Source organism: Barbus barbus (assembly GCF_936440315.1).
Source record: "Barbus barbus genome assembly, chromosome: 39".
Classification (NCBI taxonomy): domain Eukaryota; kingdom Metazoa; phylum Chordata; class Actinopteri; order Cypriniformes; family Cyprinidae; genus Barbus; species Barbus barbus.
Genome location: NC_136717.1, coordinates 16,609,324 through 16,628,860, shown reverse-complemented (window position 1 = coordinate 16,628,860; position 19,537 = coordinate 16,609,324). Strand labels below are relative to the sequence as shown.

At 41.1% G+C, this 19,537-nt stretch overlaps 1 protein-coding gene across 2 annotated transcripts in view; it reads right to left on the bottom strand.

The window, feature by feature from the left end:
* The window catches only part of plxna4 (plexin A4), a 210,270-nt gene that overhangs the window by 30,284 nt on the left and 160,449 nt on the right, over positions 1-19,537 (bottom strand). The window contains exons 7-17 of one of the 2 annotated variants that reach the window (XM_079398683.1): positions 19,045-19,198; positions 16,340-16,439; positions 16,125-16,239; positions 10,506-10,706; positions 10,013-10,109; positions 8,078-8,268; positions 4,648-4,799; positions 3,839-3,956; positions 2,203-2,339; positions 1,581-1,748; positions 1,284-1,377 (exon numbers count right to left, since the gene is read on the bottom strand). In XM_079398683.1, coding sequence (XP_079254809.1) covers positions 1,284-1,377; positions 1,581-1,748; positions 2,203-2,339; positions 3,839-3,956; positions 4,648-4,799; positions 8,078-8,268; positions 10,013-10,109; positions 10,506-10,706; positions 16,125-16,239; positions 16,340-16,439; positions 19,045-19,198 — 1,527 coding nt within the window. Of the gene's footprint in view, positions 1-1,283; positions 1,378-1,580; positions 1,752-2,202; positions 2,340-3,838; positions 3,957-4,647; positions 4,800-8,077; positions 8,269-10,012; positions 10,110-10,505; positions 10,707-16,124; positions 16,240-16,339; positions 16,440-19,044; positions 19,199-19,537 lie in introns of both variants that reach the window. The other variant, XM_079398682.1, reaches the window with a different exon arrangement.

Here is a 19,537-nt window from a genome sequence, read left to right as displayed (position 1 = left end):
TCAACCTCCTAGAAAAGAGGTTTTGTCTCAACAAAGCAGCACTAAATTATTAGCACTTTTAATAGGGCCACACTCTGATTGTGCCTGAACTGCTGGTGACTCACCAACTGATAATTAACCGCACTTCCCTGAGAGAGATTTGACATTGCCATCTCTCCTTGACTCTCTGTCCTTATCTCTCTTCTTTCTCTAACATAGGTCACACATATATACTAAATGCAGTTATCAGGCATTTGACTACATTTGACTCTGATTCTGTACACATCATTATTTACAGGAAGTCAGTGTTTCTCAGCCCACTTCTTTAATTTTCCCCCTTTTTCTTATTAACAGGTCAGGTTTATTAAATGCAAAGATATGGCATAGGTTTATTAAAACCTATATATGCATTCACTTTGAAGTGTATAAATAAAAAGCCAGACAAGACCCTTGAGTTTTGTGAACCCACAGTGCTTTGCAGTTGGCTGTTAAAATACCCAGACAGCACACTCGCCATCAAAAACATCCCTACAGATATGTCCAGTCATTTTAATTGGATTTCTCTCAAAGCTGTAGCAGCCAGGCCAGTCGAACCTTCACTTCCTCTAACACAAAGGCTTCTTTAGAAGGTTGTAATGGGTGGAATTGTTCAAGATAAAATAGATTTCAGGTCACCTTATTTTTTTTCACCGCACAAAGTGTGGTCAAACTCTTTTCAGACTAGTTATGAGCGATCTCATTACAAACAAGGATATGAGACGTCTTGTGCCCCACAAACAACTTCTTTCAGAGACTGCGAGGTAGGGTATGACTTTTTTCTGCTGTGCTTTGAGGAACAGTGTGCCAAAGCCTAATCATATCGCAGCCCAGATGCTAAACGCGGCCATGTGTGAGATACGTGCCCGAGATAACATTACGCTCTTTTGTCTCTGTTGCCTTTCAATCAGATCTCATTGAGTGCAGCCTCCCCATGGCTCTTTGGGTCCATTCTGAAGACGGGGAACATGATATCCTTGTCTATGCATCCACCCTGTGTTATGGCATTCTCCTCTTTCCCGCACAATGGGAACATTGCTGCTACTACTGCTGAGACCTGGCAGTTTTCCTGTTCTCTGTCTGTTTCTTTGTTTCATTCTCTCCTTATTTCCCTCTTTTATGCAGCTACTGTCCCAGATCCAATGGTGCGCAGCCGACACAGGTGATTGGAGCAGGGAGAATAGTCTGCTAATGGTCATTCCAGTTCACTAGCCTCAGGTTAGATGAAGGCCGAGTGATCATTTACTGTGGAAAGCGTTTGCACTTACGTTGACTGTCTCCAAGTTCTTATATTTGGCTCTGATGAGAGGAGTCTGGATGATGTCCAGGTTTGTCCCGGTCACAGTCACTGGTGTGTTGCCACTGTGAAAACACCATGTTTGTTAAACTTTCACTTTTTGAGGTTCATTACAATAATCTTTAGATCATTTTTTTTTTATTAAAATCAACATTTTTAACTACAAAAAGTTCATGATGACCATTTTGAAAAATTGCGCTGTCTGAGGGCAAAATTAAGGGCTATTTCCCCAACAGCCTTATCTTAACTGGCTTTGTAGTACACACACCTGAAAATGCTCCACTCAGGTTCAAGTTTGGTGACAGTGGGGTCCTCCACATACTCGAACTTGAGATCTTTGTGAATATGGGCTTTATCCACAAATACCGATACGGATACGTTTCCATAGCCTTGCATAGAGGCATGAGAGCGACACGTTATCCACTGTCCTCCTCGCCTGCTTTGCCAAACAGAAAAAAACCCCCAGTGTATGAGTAGACTTCCTTTACACTTTTTTCAACATTTAAGTGTTTCAAAAATTGGAAAAATTTAAATAATGCAATTATTATAAATGTATTAATACCTGCTTTAGGAATTGGTTCAGTTAATTGGTTTTATATTATTAAAGAGTTGTTGTTTGTGGCTGTAAAGAGTATTCCCATTAAAGCAAAGCATACTAATTTAATCTTCTGTTCATATGATCAGACACTGTGGCTGCACCTGATGCAAGAATAGAGTGATGGCTATTGATGTTATAGATTACAGATCATAAACTCTCAAGCTCTTAAGATCAATATTGACTTTCTTTGGTGGTTTGGATCGATCAGAGGCTTTGAATGACCGGCAAACTAACCAAAAAGCATGATGACATCTCAAAGGGCAGTGTGCTCTACCTTTCCATTCAACCCTACCTTTGATAGGTGCACTTCTGGTCTTTAAACATGATTGAGACATTGCTGCCCGCATCCAGGTTGCTGCCGGTGATGTTAACTATGGTGCCTCCAGATACTGGCCCTCGGCTCGGCTTTAAACTCAATAGTCTAGGGATCTGTAGAAAGCAAGGCCAAAACAAGCAATGGGACTTATTTATAAGCTCACAAATCACACAAAAAAGGTGAGGCAACAATCCCTCATGTTTTTCATTCCTCTGTATCTCTTTCCCAATCTGATTATCACCTCCTTTTGTCAGAACACCAATTGCCCTCCTCACCTAAGAATCACATAATCCAATTACTACATCTGAATGAGACATAAAAGCCATTAATGTTTGCATAAAACTGATAAACGCTATAAAATGGCTCTATAACGGGAAAAATTACACTGCAGCTCAATTCATTTGGATGGCTCGATCACAATCTGATTATGGGTGTTATATCAGCTTGTGCACTGGGAGTACTAGAAGCAAGAGAAAATGGCCAATGTCATGCAAAATCCTATCAAAGACGGAATCCTACTGGCCGAAAGAGCTTTTCTTAATCCAAAAAATCTTACAAAATCACTTTATGTATGTGGTCTCAACCATATAAATATGCTGATGAATGTCTTGTATAACCAAAACAAAAAATGCTAAAAAATTCTATGTAGTTTTTCTCAGTTGGTAAGCACATTGGCTTAGAATACCACTATGCTGTTGGCTTAGCATAACAGTAAATAATTCACCTGCCAGCCTTCCTTATGGGTTTATGAATGCATAATTTTCTTCAAAAAGAGATGCAATGCAACGCGTAAAAAGACAGTATACGTCATTATAATCAGTAATTATGTCCCCACTGGATGCAACAAATGCCTCATTTATAATGGGTTTTCACTGTTTTTGTGTCGTCGCGCCGGGACACGGCATCACAATACGGTGAGGGGCATAACATTACTGTCTCACACTTGAGGTATTCAGTCAATCACAACGCACTGGATAGCTGGCCAATCAGAGCACGCCTCGCTTCTCAGAACGATGAGCTTTGTAAAAACTGACGCGTTTCAGAAAGGCGGAGCATAGAGGAGCAACAATAATGTACAGTATGTGGAAAATAATAATTATTATTATTTTTTTTTTTTACCTTAAAACGCATAAACACATTGCATTACACCAAATACACAAAATAATGTTCTTTTTTAGGAAGCTTGCATTGTTTTTTCACTAATTGTTTCAGTAAATCATGATCCCTATTAAGGGAAATGTTTAGTAAATTACATTATGTAAAACAAGCGCAAAAATGCCTGTGCAAAGGAGGAAAGGATTCTGTGGGAGGAAACAATCTTGCACAACAGCAGTAGTAAAATGTATGTTTTATGGGTAGCCTCTCTGGGTGTTGACCGAACACTTGGCGGGGTCAAGTGCCCGCTGATATGACTAAGTACATCAGCAGGGCTACATGGTCAAAGTGTTCTAGTGACCACTTCACTTTATTAGTGACACAACTGTAAATCCAAGCACTTTCAACCCTGAAGTGGCAAAGACTTTTAATTATACAGACATGATTCTGAACATGGTAGACGGGCCAGCAGTTCATTGGGGGGTATTTTACAGCAATGATTTACTGAGGTACTCACCACAAAGTAGTAGTACTTAGATGACTTGGCCATGAACTCAGGGCGACACTCTCCAACACACACTTGGACATTTCCAGCAAACTGGCTTCTTTCCGCTTTTCCCATTTCGCACACAATCCTGCAAAACACACACACATATGCAATCAGTTGACCAGAACAGTTCCACAATAACAAGCAAACCATTTATAACATTTTACACGAGAGACTTTAATGTCTGTCCCTGCCATAATAATACATGCATGGTTAATATGAATGGTTATGCATGGTTAACATTCTATGACAGGTGTCAAACTCTCTCATGCACCACAGTAAGAAGCTTATCATAGCGTCCAAAATAATAATAATAATAATAAACTTGTGCTGCAGCAACCTGCAGCAGAGAAACTCAGAATAAAAGAGAGGGTTTTTCAGGTCAGGACAATAATGCTGGAGAATTTTTCATGCTGTCAGCAGGGCTCTCTCAAATGCTTGCCAAATAATGCATAATTATCTTTTGCTGTCCTTTAATGCTTTCTCTGTGTTTACTGCCAATCCATATCAGGCACTTTTAAAAGACACGGGGTTCTTGGCAACATTTATTAGGCCTGCATTATGCTAACTCAGGCTGCGTCTGTAAAGAACAACTGTTTAGAGACTAAAAACAAATCTATTGAGGCAATTCAAGAGAGATTACATAATTTAGCCATTAAATCCAGGTTAAAAATATGCCATTATTACAAAACAACAAAGAAATGTCAAACCTGTCCAGGTACTATCGTAAACACTGAATGCTCTACAAACAAAAAGGGTTTCTGAATTTAGACACTTACTGTTCTGCTGGGATATATCCCTCGGGTACTGGTGTACATTCCACATCTGCAACCTTCACATGGTCCTTAATCTCACTGAACTCCAGTCCCAGGTTCTCGCCACGAATAGTCACCAGTGTTCCACCTTCACGCGGTCCTCGAAGTGGAGTGATCTGTAGACAAGTTGCCATAGAGACATTCCCATTGAATAAGAAACAACATGGAGATCTCCCACATCCCCTGGCATCTCAGTCGTTGGTACGAACCAACAGGAAGTGGAGAATGACTCGGCAACCGATTCCTTCATGCACCTGCAGGAGTCAGTGATTGCGAGATGGTGTGAGGGGCGGGCGACAGCGAGAGAAGCTGTGCGTGATTTGGTTCAGTGGGATAATTGGGCTGCTCTGTCAGAGCAGCAAAGCCTGCATGCTTATGGTGAATAATGATCAGCCACACAGCCAGCTGAGCCAGCCGAGCCCTGCCTATAGCAAAAACAAAGCCATGCTAATTTATGAACACAGAGTCGGCGTCTGGGAAGAAATATGCCGACACCAGCATGTAAAATCATATGCTGCTAAGATTGGAATATAAATACGGGCGTGCACGAGGATGCTTATTTTCATCTGTGCATGTCAGGCGATCAAACACCTTTTATTCTTTGCTCCTAGGGATGCTAAGCAGTACCAAATCCGGCTGATTAGAGTTAATGTATCTAATGCACTCGCACAGTGCTATCTCTAGCATCTTCATGCTTTCGCTGGTGTTATACCATTAACACAAGAAACACTTGGCTGCCGATTCATTAAACACTGTTAAAGGAAGGCATTTATGGTGCATTAAAATGTAGCGAATCACACTTAATAATTTAATTTCCAATTCATGTGCCATAAAACATGCCTTGTGATGTGAAGACAGAGTCATGTCTGCTCGATGAGGGTATTATTAAATGCCATAAGCCAGGTCCATATAGTCATAACAGAACCAGCAATCCAATCAGAATAAATTATTCTTCCAACTCCATGGCTCTGATCAGTGGGGTTATAACAATTTAAATAATAAATAATAAAATAAAAAACAGATGTACAATTTCTCTGGTAACATTAACCTGCTGAAATGTGTGTGTGTGTGTGTAGGGAGGGTTAGTAATGTATGCATGCAATTCATTCCCACAATGCATTTTTGAATAGATGTACTTGTGAATAACACAGGCCAGTGTTTAGCTGAAACTACACAAGATGAACAGCTCTTTTATTGAGTGACTATTCATCAGCACTATAAAAAGAGCCTATCAAACATATTCTGACAGTCTTGACCCACGTGTCTGAGGTCGGGCCTCATAAGTGTATTGACAGCTTGGCTATTAGGCCAAATGTAGGACACCCATTCCTCATCTTGGCAAAACGAGGGACCGTTGGATCCCAAAGGGCAATATAGACATGTTAACATCTTGGCTCTGTCATTATTTCCAGCCTGATAATGATCCAACTTTAGGTCAGAGATCTCATTAGCAGCCTGGTAGAGAAGTAATTTCCCTTTAACCCATCACATGTCCTGATCGTAGCAGAGAGATTCAAGTTTTTCACAGGTTCTTTATTGGCTTCAGAGCACTGTGGGAATATTGATATCCCAAAGGCTCTGACTGTGTGTTTAAATTTTAAACATTCCAGTGTACTACGAACACACCCTGTCTGGACCAAGCATTTTAAGGAACATTATAGTACTGTCGTAATTTATCTCTACAGTAATTCAGTTTAATCAGAGTTTTCCTCTTCTATGATACTATCAATGTCTTTACTATGCCCTTAGGGCGTTATAGCTTTTTCGGACATCTTTGAGTATTACGATACACCAAATGATTATTTAAAATTAAATAACAGACCCACTTTACTGATACTTTACTGGAAAGTCATTGTAAAACTGCAACCTTCCGCTAAAAGAATAAAGCAGGAGTGTAGATGAGTATGAGCTGGAGAGAGAAACAGAGTAGTCTCTTTTCATTAGGAGATGGGGAGTTGATTAGATTTGTGACTTTGACAAGCTAATTGACGGTTGTTGAAGGAAAAACACTTAATCACCATCCACTTCAATGTCAGCGAAAGATTCCTCATCTACAATGTCACAGTAATAGTACATTAGAATACATTACGACCTGTGAGCCGATCAATTGAAAGAAAGACACCGAAAGTGATAATCAGAGAGAGAGAGAGTATTTATGAGGCACGAGGAGAGCTCAGATCTGGAGATGGAATAAAAATAGAGGAGCTCAGTCCAGGAATTCCCTTCACAATACTGCTTGGCTTACTTCCATTTCAGACTTTCAAAGTGTTAATTGGCAATTACAACTTCAGCTATGATCAAACAAAGCACCGAAGTGATTGTTTGAAGTGATACTTTAAACAGATGGCAGAATGATGCAGAATGAACTGGGTTTATGATGTAATTAGTATTAAACGTTAATAATAGTGCAGCTTGTTGAGGATAGGCATACTTTTACTTTTCTAATCGACTGGACACATGATCAATGATAAAACTAGTCAAAAAAATCGATTTAATTACAGTACTTTCTATAATTTTTCTTGTATTTTTCTGTGAATGAGCACTTCCTCGTACCAACAAGTTTCTGAGTTTGATTAACAAGCTTCAGACACAACTGCTGTTCGTCATTCAGAGCCTGGGGCACTCAAACAGGTAGCGTTCCCTTTCCGCTATATGTTCTTCAATCATTTTGATGGGGCGCTACAGATGGAGTTGATGGTGCAGAGGCTTCAATGTTTCTCCTCTCCTCCATCCTTCCACTCTTCCTCGCCATTCTTTCACCCTCAGTATTTTGCCCAAGGTCACACTTCCATCATAACTCTTTCAGCAATGCACCCATCTGTTCCTCCTCCATCTTTTCTTTCAGTTTATATCAACTGTTCATCTTCACAATGATGGTTAACCATAAAACATGCATATTTCAGTGAGTACAACTGAGCATTTCTGTGACATCTGTTTATGTTATCAGAGTTTTATTGTATCTGTGGAACATAATATACTAAGAATGACAAAAACCCAGACTTTTATGATGTAACAGATAGTTTAAGCTTGACTCTAAATAAAATTGTTTCAACATTTGTAGTTCACCTTTGAAAACTTTTCACCTCTAAACCAGTTGTAAATTCACGGGCTTGGCCCTGGGAAAGACCTCAAATGTCATGGGTAGTGACCTATATATACTGTCTACAGTGGGGTCCAAATGTCTGAGACCACATTAAAAATCTTATATACAACATCTAATTTAAACCAGGAAATTTTACAATGAAAAAATTATTAAGTGTTGTAAAATGAATTGGATTAGAAAACATTAAGATTTGCATTTCAGAAAACTGAAAAACAGATGCATTTCCATTAGTGATCTCATACTTCTGGACTCTATACGGTCTATTTTGTGTGGATTGGTGCACAGTTTTACCTTTGTGATTCTGGGGTGCGTGCACTTGCTATTGATGCCATTGTGCTCGAGCCACATGCTCTGCGGGTGAGGACAGTGCTGTTTCAGAGAGCAACGGTTCTCTCCCTTACACCACACACAGCCAAACAGAGGGTCCGCCTTCAGACACAGTCCACAGCTCTCCCGCCGTGCGTCACACTTGTACAGGTGCACTGGGGATACAGGGAAGGCAAAGGGCAAGTCAGGTTGGGAGACCCATGGGACATCGATCAAAGCAAAATGGAAACTGATGTAATTTGCAGCAATGGCTTGAAGTACTTCTAAAATAATAAAAAAATATAGAATCAAAATCATATAGTTCCCAATTCGCGTGTTTCCTCTCAGCTCTGAAGATAACTGCTCATCTCCTGCTCTCCCTGGTACAGTGATATTATGTTTCATCTCCATGACAACCAAAAAGGCAACCAAAATTTTTAATTGCTATTAGACGCTTGTATGATCTGTCCATCAACTGCTGCCCCCTGAGTGGCTCCCCCTCAGTGGGAAGCAAGAGAAAAATCTCACATACGTTACTTCTCCTCTTAAATTAGCCTAACCATCACACAGACACAGCACTTTAATAACACTCAGACACATTCCTGCTATGTTCATTGATTTGGATTAAAGCAGGGGCACGTTTAACTTGAATCCAAATCCCATTTCATATCAATGAAAATGTTTTCAGAACTTCTAGTCTTGACATTGGGCATACATGTTTAAAAATCTCTGAGGGCTCAGAATGCCTCTGCAATATATATTATATTATATAAAAAAAATGTTTCTTTCAATGGTCAGAGCATCTTTTTAAGTGCAACAATTAATTTTCTAAATCATTATTTTTGTCTTGTTTTCCAGAAAAACATCTACACATCTACTTGATGAAAACCACTTGAGAAACAAAATTGCGTAACATATTAAGATGTGATATCATGGATTAAGTTGATTTTTCTAACCCCACTGGAAACAAATTCTGATAAAGAAGTATACTATAATAATTTAATACTACGTATATTGTTATTCACATAAATTATAATATTATAATTGCAAAATGGACTATAATATCAAATTATGACCAGATAAAATATTAATGCGAAAATAATCTCACATGTCCAGACCTTCAAACTGACAGCAGAACAGGCCAATGAATCAGCTTTAATTCGACAACGAAAACCCAAGAGGCCATTTGACTGACATGTAAAGCAACCAATCACCGTTAGTTTTGTTCAGCTTCATGTTTAGAGGTGTGAAAATGTAAAGTTGATGTCCCTACAACAACAAACTGGCGTGCAACCACTAAATCATTCATTCAAAAACATCGTCTTCAGTTGTGAAGGGTCTATGCTGTGAACTTCACATTCTTTTGTAAATCTAGTGTTCGATTCAGCCAATCAGATGAAGACTTTAAAAGACTTCACTTTTTATGCATCAGACGTGAAATTGACATGAAGGGTGAAAATCATATTGGATTTCATCTTGTACTGGGTTGAGATTAAATTCATTATATTTAGTTGTCATTATTATATCCCTGTTCCTCTCTGTGGAAAGTGTTTGTTGGCCAAAGAACAGCTGTCTTTGACTACAGATCTCTGACTGGCTGTCTAACAGGTGGATACACACACAGGTTAATTTAACACACACTTAAAGACTATGGTCTAATTGTCACAACATGTCTCTGACCTTCTGTGTGGTGCAAAGATATACACACAGGGAGAAGGGTGAACATGAGATATTGTGATGTATTAAATTAAACAGAAGGTCAAAAACTACAGAAATAAAGAGATGAGGAAGAAGTTAAGCAAAAACAGAGGCTATCTGCAGTCAACTCTATCAGGATGTCAGGGGATGGATGCTGCAAGTCTGTTGCTATGGAGACTGAATTCAGGGGTACTAGCAGGGCTGCCGGATCAGAGGCCTCACCTTTGTTTTGGGCCGGGTTGTCAATGCTGAAGTCTCCGTTCCAGATGACCGTCAGATCCACAGGGAGGCTACTCAACTCCATCCCATCATATGAGTACTGTAGCCATGGGAACAGAGTCAGAAAGAGAGCAAGAGAGAGAGAAAGACACACATTTTAGTTGTGTTCTGCCGGAAGAGCGCTTTTATCATTCCTGGCAGGTTCATCCTCGGGTAAGTCATCACAGCACACAGTGGAGAAGACTCCAAAATCCCTACACTGCTGATGCTAGGAGAACAAGCAAACATGCACTAAATATTCAGGACAGAACGCACTTGCGACTAAAATAAGCTGCTTTCACACAATCTCCAAACAACCGCTCGCTTTTATCACGTCTACAACTTTTTGTGTTGCTTACAATTCTGCGCCTTGTTTCTGAGAATACCCTTGTGTCCACAGACAAATTCGCTGAAACGTTTACTGAACACACACACACACACACACACACAGTCTTACCGATGTGTTCTGGCACTGTACGCTGGAGCTGTTAAAGCGGAGGGCGGGAACTCTCTGCTCCACACCCTGTATTGTGAGTACACACTCGTACCCGCGCTGACCCGACTGTGGCTGGGGCAGGTTCTTGGCCCGAAGGGTGATGGGTTTCACCACGTTCACTGGAACCAGGATACGATCCGCTGGAAGCAGCTGAGGACATTCCTGCAGGAGAACAACAAACTGCAAGGTCAAAAACAAACCAAAAAGTATCCCTTAGCACAAGTCAGAGTGTGAGCCCAACAAATCCTCAAAATGGGCATGGGCCTGTTCTTAGCATCAAAACCCATCTTGACTGCTTCTTAGGCTGAAAGGACGGGCCAATAACGATGGTCTGAAGCTCATTAGCATGGCTGAATTGCTCTGGGGCAGAGTTTAAAAAAGCCGTTATAGATAAGTTGAGAGGCTATCTACAAAAAGAATAAAAGTGAGTGCCGTTAATTAAAGCAGACAAAAAGATGTAATTTTAAAGGAAGAAAGAGGAAAAAGAACTCTTCAGTGTGTGTTTTTTCTCTATGTCCCTGACTACAATCTAAAAGACTGATGTAACGCTGTCTTTCGGATACTACGATAGAAACCAACGAAGTGGCATTTATGCAGTGTAGGGCGTTCAAAGTGCTCAGGTGGCTTTTGTAAGATGAATACAAACTGAGGTCCTATCCAGACCAAAGTGGCTATGGAATGCAGATTGAATACTGAGTGCGAATTTAAAGATGCACCGCAGTCCGACTGCAGTGAAGTAATATTTTGTAAGGGCATGAGATGGATCCATAAGCCCCTTTCATTTTAACTTTCATACCAGATATTTACAGTACAGGAGACACTTAGTGTTTCACTTCACCACACATGAATGCACACCTTTGCAAGCACACCAATGCTGGTAAGCATAAACACTTATCTTAACATGCCAAATAAACAAATACACCACCCACATGCATAATTGCAGTCTTAAATAAAACAGCATAGACACTACAACACGCCTGACTCTCATATCTCCACCCACACAGGCTCCAGATATTAAAGTCATCAGTAAATGCCGGGCGTAAAATGCACACCCATTCCGCAGAGGGCAGCCTTACTGTGACCCGACGTTCGGGTCTCTAAATCCCCATTTAGAGCCCTCTCACCTTCATAATAGCTACCCAGCCCCGTGGTCTACAAGGGCCTCTCTCTAAGTCCTTCCCCAGACCACCCTCCAAGGATTTATCTCCCTATTACTCTGATATAATGTGAACATGTTTATTGGCAGTGGTCTTAGTCATAAATAAGGCACGACAAGGGAAAACCGCCCACTAAAACACCAATATCTCTGTCCATCCACGCCCAAGTCTCTCCGGTATGTGCTTTCTTCTTTGAGGAAGGTGTCTGGCCGGTCCTCCCCTCTCTCCACGCTTCTTATTGACGGATGAGCAGGGCTCTGCTGGCAGCTTTATGTGGAGGGAGATTGACTCCAAGCATAACAACACTATAATTGAAGGCTGGGAGGCTCTAATATGGAGTCTTCAGAGACACTGAAGACTAGGGCCAGGTTATTAAGTCTTTACAAGGAGGCAGAGAAGAAAGGACAGAGATAGACAATGAGAAAGAAAGCAGGACGGGAACAAATGAAACGCTCTATTGCTGTTTCCATTTCAGGCCTCTATATACGATTTGTCACCAAAAACTTTGAAGGACACATCACCATGTCAGCATAAAACTAGATCTTGTGGTCTTGCTTCTTTGAACATAATTGAAGCAGATCAAAAAAGTGGCCACACTTCCTGTCTTGAGGCTCAGAAAGAGAGCCAGTGTCCGTTGAATCCAGGAAGAGAATGATTCCTGTTGCCTCAAGCCAGATACAGCTGAAGAGTCTTACTGGAATAGACGTTAATAAAAAATGCAGAGACGGTAATTCAACATGCATTCATGAGACAAATGACTCGACACTGCAGTTTCCGTCCTTGTCCATGACACGCGTCAAATCTGACAAGAGGTGCCCGAGGCGGCTCATTTGAGGTGGGAAAACAAAGCAGGGATTGATTTAAAAAAAGGGAAATTATTATTAAGAATAGGCATTTTACAGATAAAAGAGGCTCTTGAGAGTATGTTTATAGTCTTGGTCTGAGAAAGAGGCCGGAGGGTGAGCTGAAGCATAATGATGTGTTTGTCAAAGGGACGTGGAGTGATGCAGACAGCAATTGGTCTCTCGATTGTTTACTACTTGGGGGGGGGGGCTGCATTCAACTCACTGCAGCTGAATCTCCAACGTCTCAGAACAGGACTGATGTAATTAGATGCCGAAGAAAGAGATACTGTAGGTGGGGGAAAAGATTGAAGTTCAGTGCTTGCGCTTCTGTTAGAGATGCAGAAGACAAAGATAGTCATTGAGTGCGAGCAGGGAGGAAGACGCCCTGGCACAGAGAACAGAGGGTAGTGAGCTGGCACGGAGTGATAGATCCATAATTAGAGCTGTTTGAGTATGTATGCATAATGGCAGTGTTCAGTCGGGTAGAAGATGAAACGCCTAATTCTCTCCACAGCTCTCGCAGTGTTAGCTGGATGATTACTGAGGCTTCCCTGCACTCCTTGTGCTTTAGCGTGCCTCCCTACCGCCACGGGCAAAAACCCTCCCCTCCCGTTCCTTGCCACATTTCACTTCCTGCGGTATCACGCGTGTTCTTATCTTTTCTTACCTCTGACACTTCCCTCCTTTTCATCTGTTTGTTTTCACTCTCGCCTCCCTCCCGAGTTGGTCTTTTCTTCTTCAAGTCTTGTCCTCCACCTCGATCTAAATGATTTTTACCTCAAAGTTTCTCCCTGAGGGCTGTAGGCGAAGCAGAGAGGCCATCTCACGGTTCTGAACTCAGACCCAAATCCTCCTACTCACAATCTGCAGCTCAATTGCGCAAAGCTGCCAATTTTGCCTGTCAATTAACATCTTAATAAGATGGTAGCGAGTTCACTGGATCGACCAGTTCCTGCTTCCCACAACTCCTTTTCTTTCTCGCTCTCATCTACCTCCATATTGTTCCAAAATTGAGTGAGCTGCCTTGCTTTCTACTGTCTACATAGGCAGCTGCCTTCTGAGGCAGCTTGTAAGTCATGGGACCTCAAGTGACTCATTTGGACAAATACTACTCCTCACGCTAAGTGCATTGAAGACTCCTCCCACAATTGATTTCTCTACAAGCAACATGAAAACAAAATGTGGTATTGTAAGAAGCATAGATTTATTAGGTATTCTTGCATAAAATGGTCAGTTTATTTAAAATAAATACTATTTTCTCATACGTTTTTGGAAAATTGAAATTTCCAAAATTTATTTCAGTCTATTTAGGCATAAGCATTCAGATAAAAAGGTTTATGAGTTCATGTGAATTGGTCTAATGTCAAGGTTTTAACTGTTAGTGTATCTATTATTCAAAATCACACCACAATTTCACATTACCCAAACAGGCACTTTGCAATTCCTAAAAGGATGTAAAAAGCCAAGCCATAACAGAAGTTGTTTGCTAAAGTGCAATGGATGTCTGGGTCAGACCGGTGTGCGTTTAGTCATGCAGCATTACGCCAGCGGCCAAGAGTGAGACATGGGAGACTAACACAGTCAGCAACTGACAGGATTCAGCACTATCCTTAGTATACTCACTCTCGCCAGAGAGGAAATCATAGCACAGCTAATCTAACTCTCCTGTACAGGTCTTGATGGAAAAACAGTGTTTAATCAAAATCCCTGGACTGAACAAACAACAACAATCATTACTACATAATTCCATAATTCTGAAACAATTTCAGGGAAATATGACAAAATTTACTAGGCTTACTATCAACCATTAGATAATCCACTGACCGTGCGCCTCAAAGCATGTACAACACTTTACCCCCACAGCTACTATTTTGGAAAAAATGCTTCATTAATTCTTGTCTAATCCATAGGCAAAACAAGTGTGCATGGCCATTTGTACAATGGCAATTTATCAAAATACATGACATATTTCTAGACCTGGAAAAGTTTGCCATCACAACACTTTTTACTTGCCATATAGAAACTCCATTAAAAATGCTAATCACTTTTCTCACATGCATTTTATGCCAAGTTCCCCTACTTTATATAACAGGATAACACTAATGCAGTACATCCTTTTCACTAGATAATTTATGATGCAAAACTAGAAAATCTAATCAAAATTTGTTAGAATACAGAGAAGCGAAGGATGTGACTTAGAATATTTTGCCACTAAACAATTTCTCTTGCTGTTGTTGTTAAACAAAAAACAAGTGTCACACAAATTGAAATATGATAATGCAACAAAAAGCAGACAGCTTAAGAAGACCCGTCAGATATTTAAATGTGAGAGACTGTGAATAGCACACACAAATCTTGCCAGAGACGACATTCTGATGCCGTGACACGTTATGTTTGTGAATGTGGACTGTTCTCCTGTGCTCATGGGTGCATACTAAAACAAGCTCTGATTACAGGGGGGCTTCTCACTTCCTAAAACCATTGAAAGACAAGTCTGGATTATTCAGATCACTCTCAGCAATCCCTTAATTGGTATAAAACACAGAAATTCATCTGCGGAAGGTCAACGCAAAAGGTCATCTCATTTCTTCATGCAAAGTTGACTCGTCAGCGTCTGCTCAGAGGATTTGCACGGTAAACATCGCCGGTCATTAATTCTAAGCCACCCGGAGTTTGGAAGCGGCTCTGAGACCTCCAGTACGAGGGGTTAATGAAATCCAAATTAAACTCATTAACCGGACAAAACACCTGCCTTAAAACAAAAATCAAACAAAAACATCCAGTGGAAATGTCATTAATGTGCTAATATTCAGTCACTGCTTTGTGTGCAAGTCGCTCGACACACAATAGGGAATCCTAATAATAAACTGGTCAATATTGACAACGTGTCCATTTGAACGCCAAATGCTGGCAGCCTGAGAAACGCTCTGTTAAGAGATGTTAATGAATGCTAAATGATGAGGCTACACATTTGTGTGGCTAAAACACATAGCCTCGGGGGGGCAGGTGTCCTCATATTCCTTATTCCATTTCAAAGCTAAGCACACGAGCAAGATGTACATAATCGTATCTTCATGGTAGCTGCCGATTTCTCTCTTTAGTTGCGTGACGCAAATGAAATAAACACATTGTGATCCGCGCCATGTAGACCCTCAGGGAGGGATTAAAGGGCGTTTCAGTGATACAAACTCGATGGCTCGACCCTCCTTGGCATCTCGGAGAGTGAGCTAGGAAAGGGCTTGGCACTGGCAAAAAGCAAGAGCCCCAACAGAAGCTTTTAATTTATCTGATGGCCTGCGGTGGCCTCGAGGCATGCAAGTAGTGCCAATATTATTGATAATTTATATGGAATAAGATGTTGGTGGGAATCCAGACAGAAATATTAGAGATGATTGAGAATTAAGTTAAATTCAAAGCCATCAGATGTGCTCAACGTGACGGGGTGATGCTGGGTAACTTCTCACAATCAGGACGTGACCTGAACTGTACTCCTGCACCAATCAAATCAATTAAGTTCAATTGAGAATGATGACGGTCAATTACAAAACCCGATGTGTGGCCAATTAGAAGTAACTCACCTCTGGCTGTTTGACACGGCCCTCCTGGAAAGAGCAGCTGCTCGGATCGTGGGTGCACGTGTGACGATATTTGCACCAGTGGCACTGGTATGGGCTTCCAACACAGGACAGACACCTGGGATAGGGAATGGGTGTGAATTAAAGCAGTTAGTTTGAGTGTTCATAAAAAATAAACACGACTGCACTAAATCATGGCAAATATAAAAGATACTCACGACTTGTGAACGCTGCAGTTGTAGAAGACAAAGCTAGTGTTGGCAAAAGCTAGTCCTGTCTCCTTTGATTTGAGGTAGAGCTGGACAATCTGATGGTCACCTAAGAGGCGGAGGAGGGAAAACAAAAAGTGTGTTGAAATAGCTGATAGTGTACTGCCCACAGAAATATCAGTTTAAAGCCCAATGAGCTGCCTACAGAGACCACAGTTTGTTCCTAAAGGTGGGTGACAATGAACTGCAACAAGGCTTACTCAATATTTGTCAATTTACAGTACATACCAAGGCGGTTAACTCATATTATGATGAAAGGGAGAATGTGCACAGAGCAATACGGCAGAATGTGTCCTGTCTTGTAAATAAAATAGCCAATTACCAACTGGCAAAATCATTGCAACACTGCCGCAGCTTTTAGAAGCTCCGGTTCCCATAGAAACAGTCCTGAAATGCACACTTGGTACTGTACATGCGCATTGACTGGACCAACCTATATATATATATATATATATATATATATATATATATATATATATATATATATATATATATATATATATATATATATACACTTTTTTGAGCATAACATATCAGATTTTGTTGCTGATTTGAGATATTTCAATGTGAGTTTGGTAGCAGTTTGTTATTTCCTCATACACTGACTTTCCTTGAAAGTGACTTTGAGTCTACTGTGCATTTTAGTGCTTAAGCTGTAAAATACCAAACACACTCTACCAAACTCTATATAGCACACTTGCAGTTATCTTTTATACATACAAGCTAAACGTCTTAATAGCAAGTAGGTTATTTAGTTTGTGGATGCAGGTGACTGCTCCTCTCTGACAAAAATGAGCCAAAACCCTTCCCAAAAAACATTCTTGAAGAAGAGGAAGAGAGAGACAGCGAGCGAGAGAAAGAAACCTGTAAGAGTTAATGGAAATGTGGCACAAAAGTGCCCATCTTCAGCGTGTTTTTGTCTGAGCTAATGAAGAAGCTCATGTTTAATTCAACACGCCGGACACGACATCTCCCCTCTTGAAGGAAGATCGTACTTTTTCAGCCTCTCTATCTATTCCTATCTTTCCTTTTTTCGCATACTATTCTTCAACCACTTTCTTGTTCTCCTAAAGCACTCCCCTTGCCTGTCATGCCACATTTCTTCAACAAAGAGCGAATCATTCATCAATCACTGTAAAGTGTGCCTGACAATGAATCTGTCCTAATTAGTTCACCTAAATGTTACCTTGATGGCTGGTATCTCCGGAGTGTGTGTGCATGTGTGTGCGCAAGCCCCTTGCCACCCGCTGCAGAGTGTGTCTGCCTTTAATGAGTCACTCAGGACACACTGTTACCATGACACTAAGAAACGGAAGGAAAGTGAGGAATATGGGAGAGAGAGCAAATAAATGACCTATAACTGCAGGGGTATGTGAATGTGTGCACACAGAATCCATAAAAACACATCTTGATCCACAACTTTAACAGTTTTTTTTATGACGTATCCCACTATTAGGGGTTAAATACACAGTGTGACAGTGTGTTAAATGACAGTGATGGTGAATGTATCTAGTAGTGTGTGTGTGAATGTGTGCACCCTCAGGTGTGTAATAGTGTACTTATCCAGTGGCGTGAGAGTGTGTGTTTGCACTGTGGCATTTCAGAGCTCTAGGCCCTAGCAGATTGGGCCAACCTGTAATTTCATGGTGGCCTGACTAGCCTCACATCTCCAATGAGACTTGCATGCATCATTATTCACACACCTCACACCCCTACGCACGGCTCTTTCTACCTCACATCCAGACCGCTGTGCCACTTACTAAGGTAATTTGCGGGTGTTTCTATACGAGACGCTGTGACAGAACATTGTTGCTTCTATTCCGCCTTGTATTTTGTTGCGTTTTACAATCTTTCCCCCCCTCTTTTCGCCCTGGAAACACATGCAGAGAAGTATTCCCCCGTATCTGCTGTAGTGTGCGTCTTCATTATCTTTACGTTGAGACGTTTTCATATTATGAAAAATTACCAGCCTCTAGACAGCTGCCCAGATGTGCGCTCGTTTCAATTACGTCAGGGTAACCAAGCACGTCGGTGAGAAAACAGAGGCCTAAGAACAGCATCAGTGAGTACTGAAGAGGACAGCGAAATGTTCTCTCTTGAAAAATCTTTTCTCTCTCTTATCTGCTGGAGTGAATGCTGTCAAAACCATTTTCAGCCGAGCAGATGGAGTGAAGAGTGTCATCAGTTCAGGAGATCCAATCCAATCACTTTACTTGAAAAATCTCTCAAACCTCAGTGCCAATGGAGCCTCAGAATGAAAGAGCAAAATGGTGAGAGACAGACGAGAGCGCAGGAGACAGAATGCCAAAACTGCCTCCCTCTTGACGACCTTTATTCACTCAATTACAAAACACATCCTGCGGCAAAAGTCAACAGCTGCAGGCAAGATAATGAGCATGTAAACTTCCATCTCTGCTCAGGTGTTTGTGCCTATCACACTCTCTCTCTTTCTTAGACTGTCTTCCCTCCTTCCCTCTGATATAAATCCAGCTTCTCTGGAGTCTGAAGCAAATCTCTCGATCCAGCATCTCCAATTATAAAGCTTTCATAGTCTCACTTTTAGTCTCACTCTGCCTCAGCAAATGCCAACATTCAGTCATTTCGCCCAATTTTTCCATTGTATTTTATTGGTTAGTGACAGCATATCTTCATACCTTGGTCTACAACGATGCGTGGGACTTCTTTCTCTGCAGGAGAGCTGCAGGTAATGCGGTTCCCCTCAACCAGACCGTCCATCTCTGCCAGGTCCTCAAAGGTGCAGTTGACCCCTGCAGAAAGTTCTGGCACGTTATGAGCCTCCAGCACTAGCTGTCAAGGAAAAAGAAAAGACAAGTTGAAGTTATTCAGGAGAGAAAATAGAAGGCAATAATGGACAGGACAAACTTTGGTGTGCGTCACAAACTGACACACTAACTTTGTGCACAAAATAAACAAATTTTTGCTGCTGCTGCTCCTAAAACTGCTGTAATGTGGATATTTTCTCATGTCCGTGATTTGAATTGCTCTTGAGAGAGTAGGAAGTCTACAGACTCCACACATGGGAAATCTCAATCCAGCCACAGACATCAAGACATCCCAGAAAACACACGCAGCCATTCCATAAATATCCCAGCTGACACATGGCCAACCACACAGCGAAATCAGGCC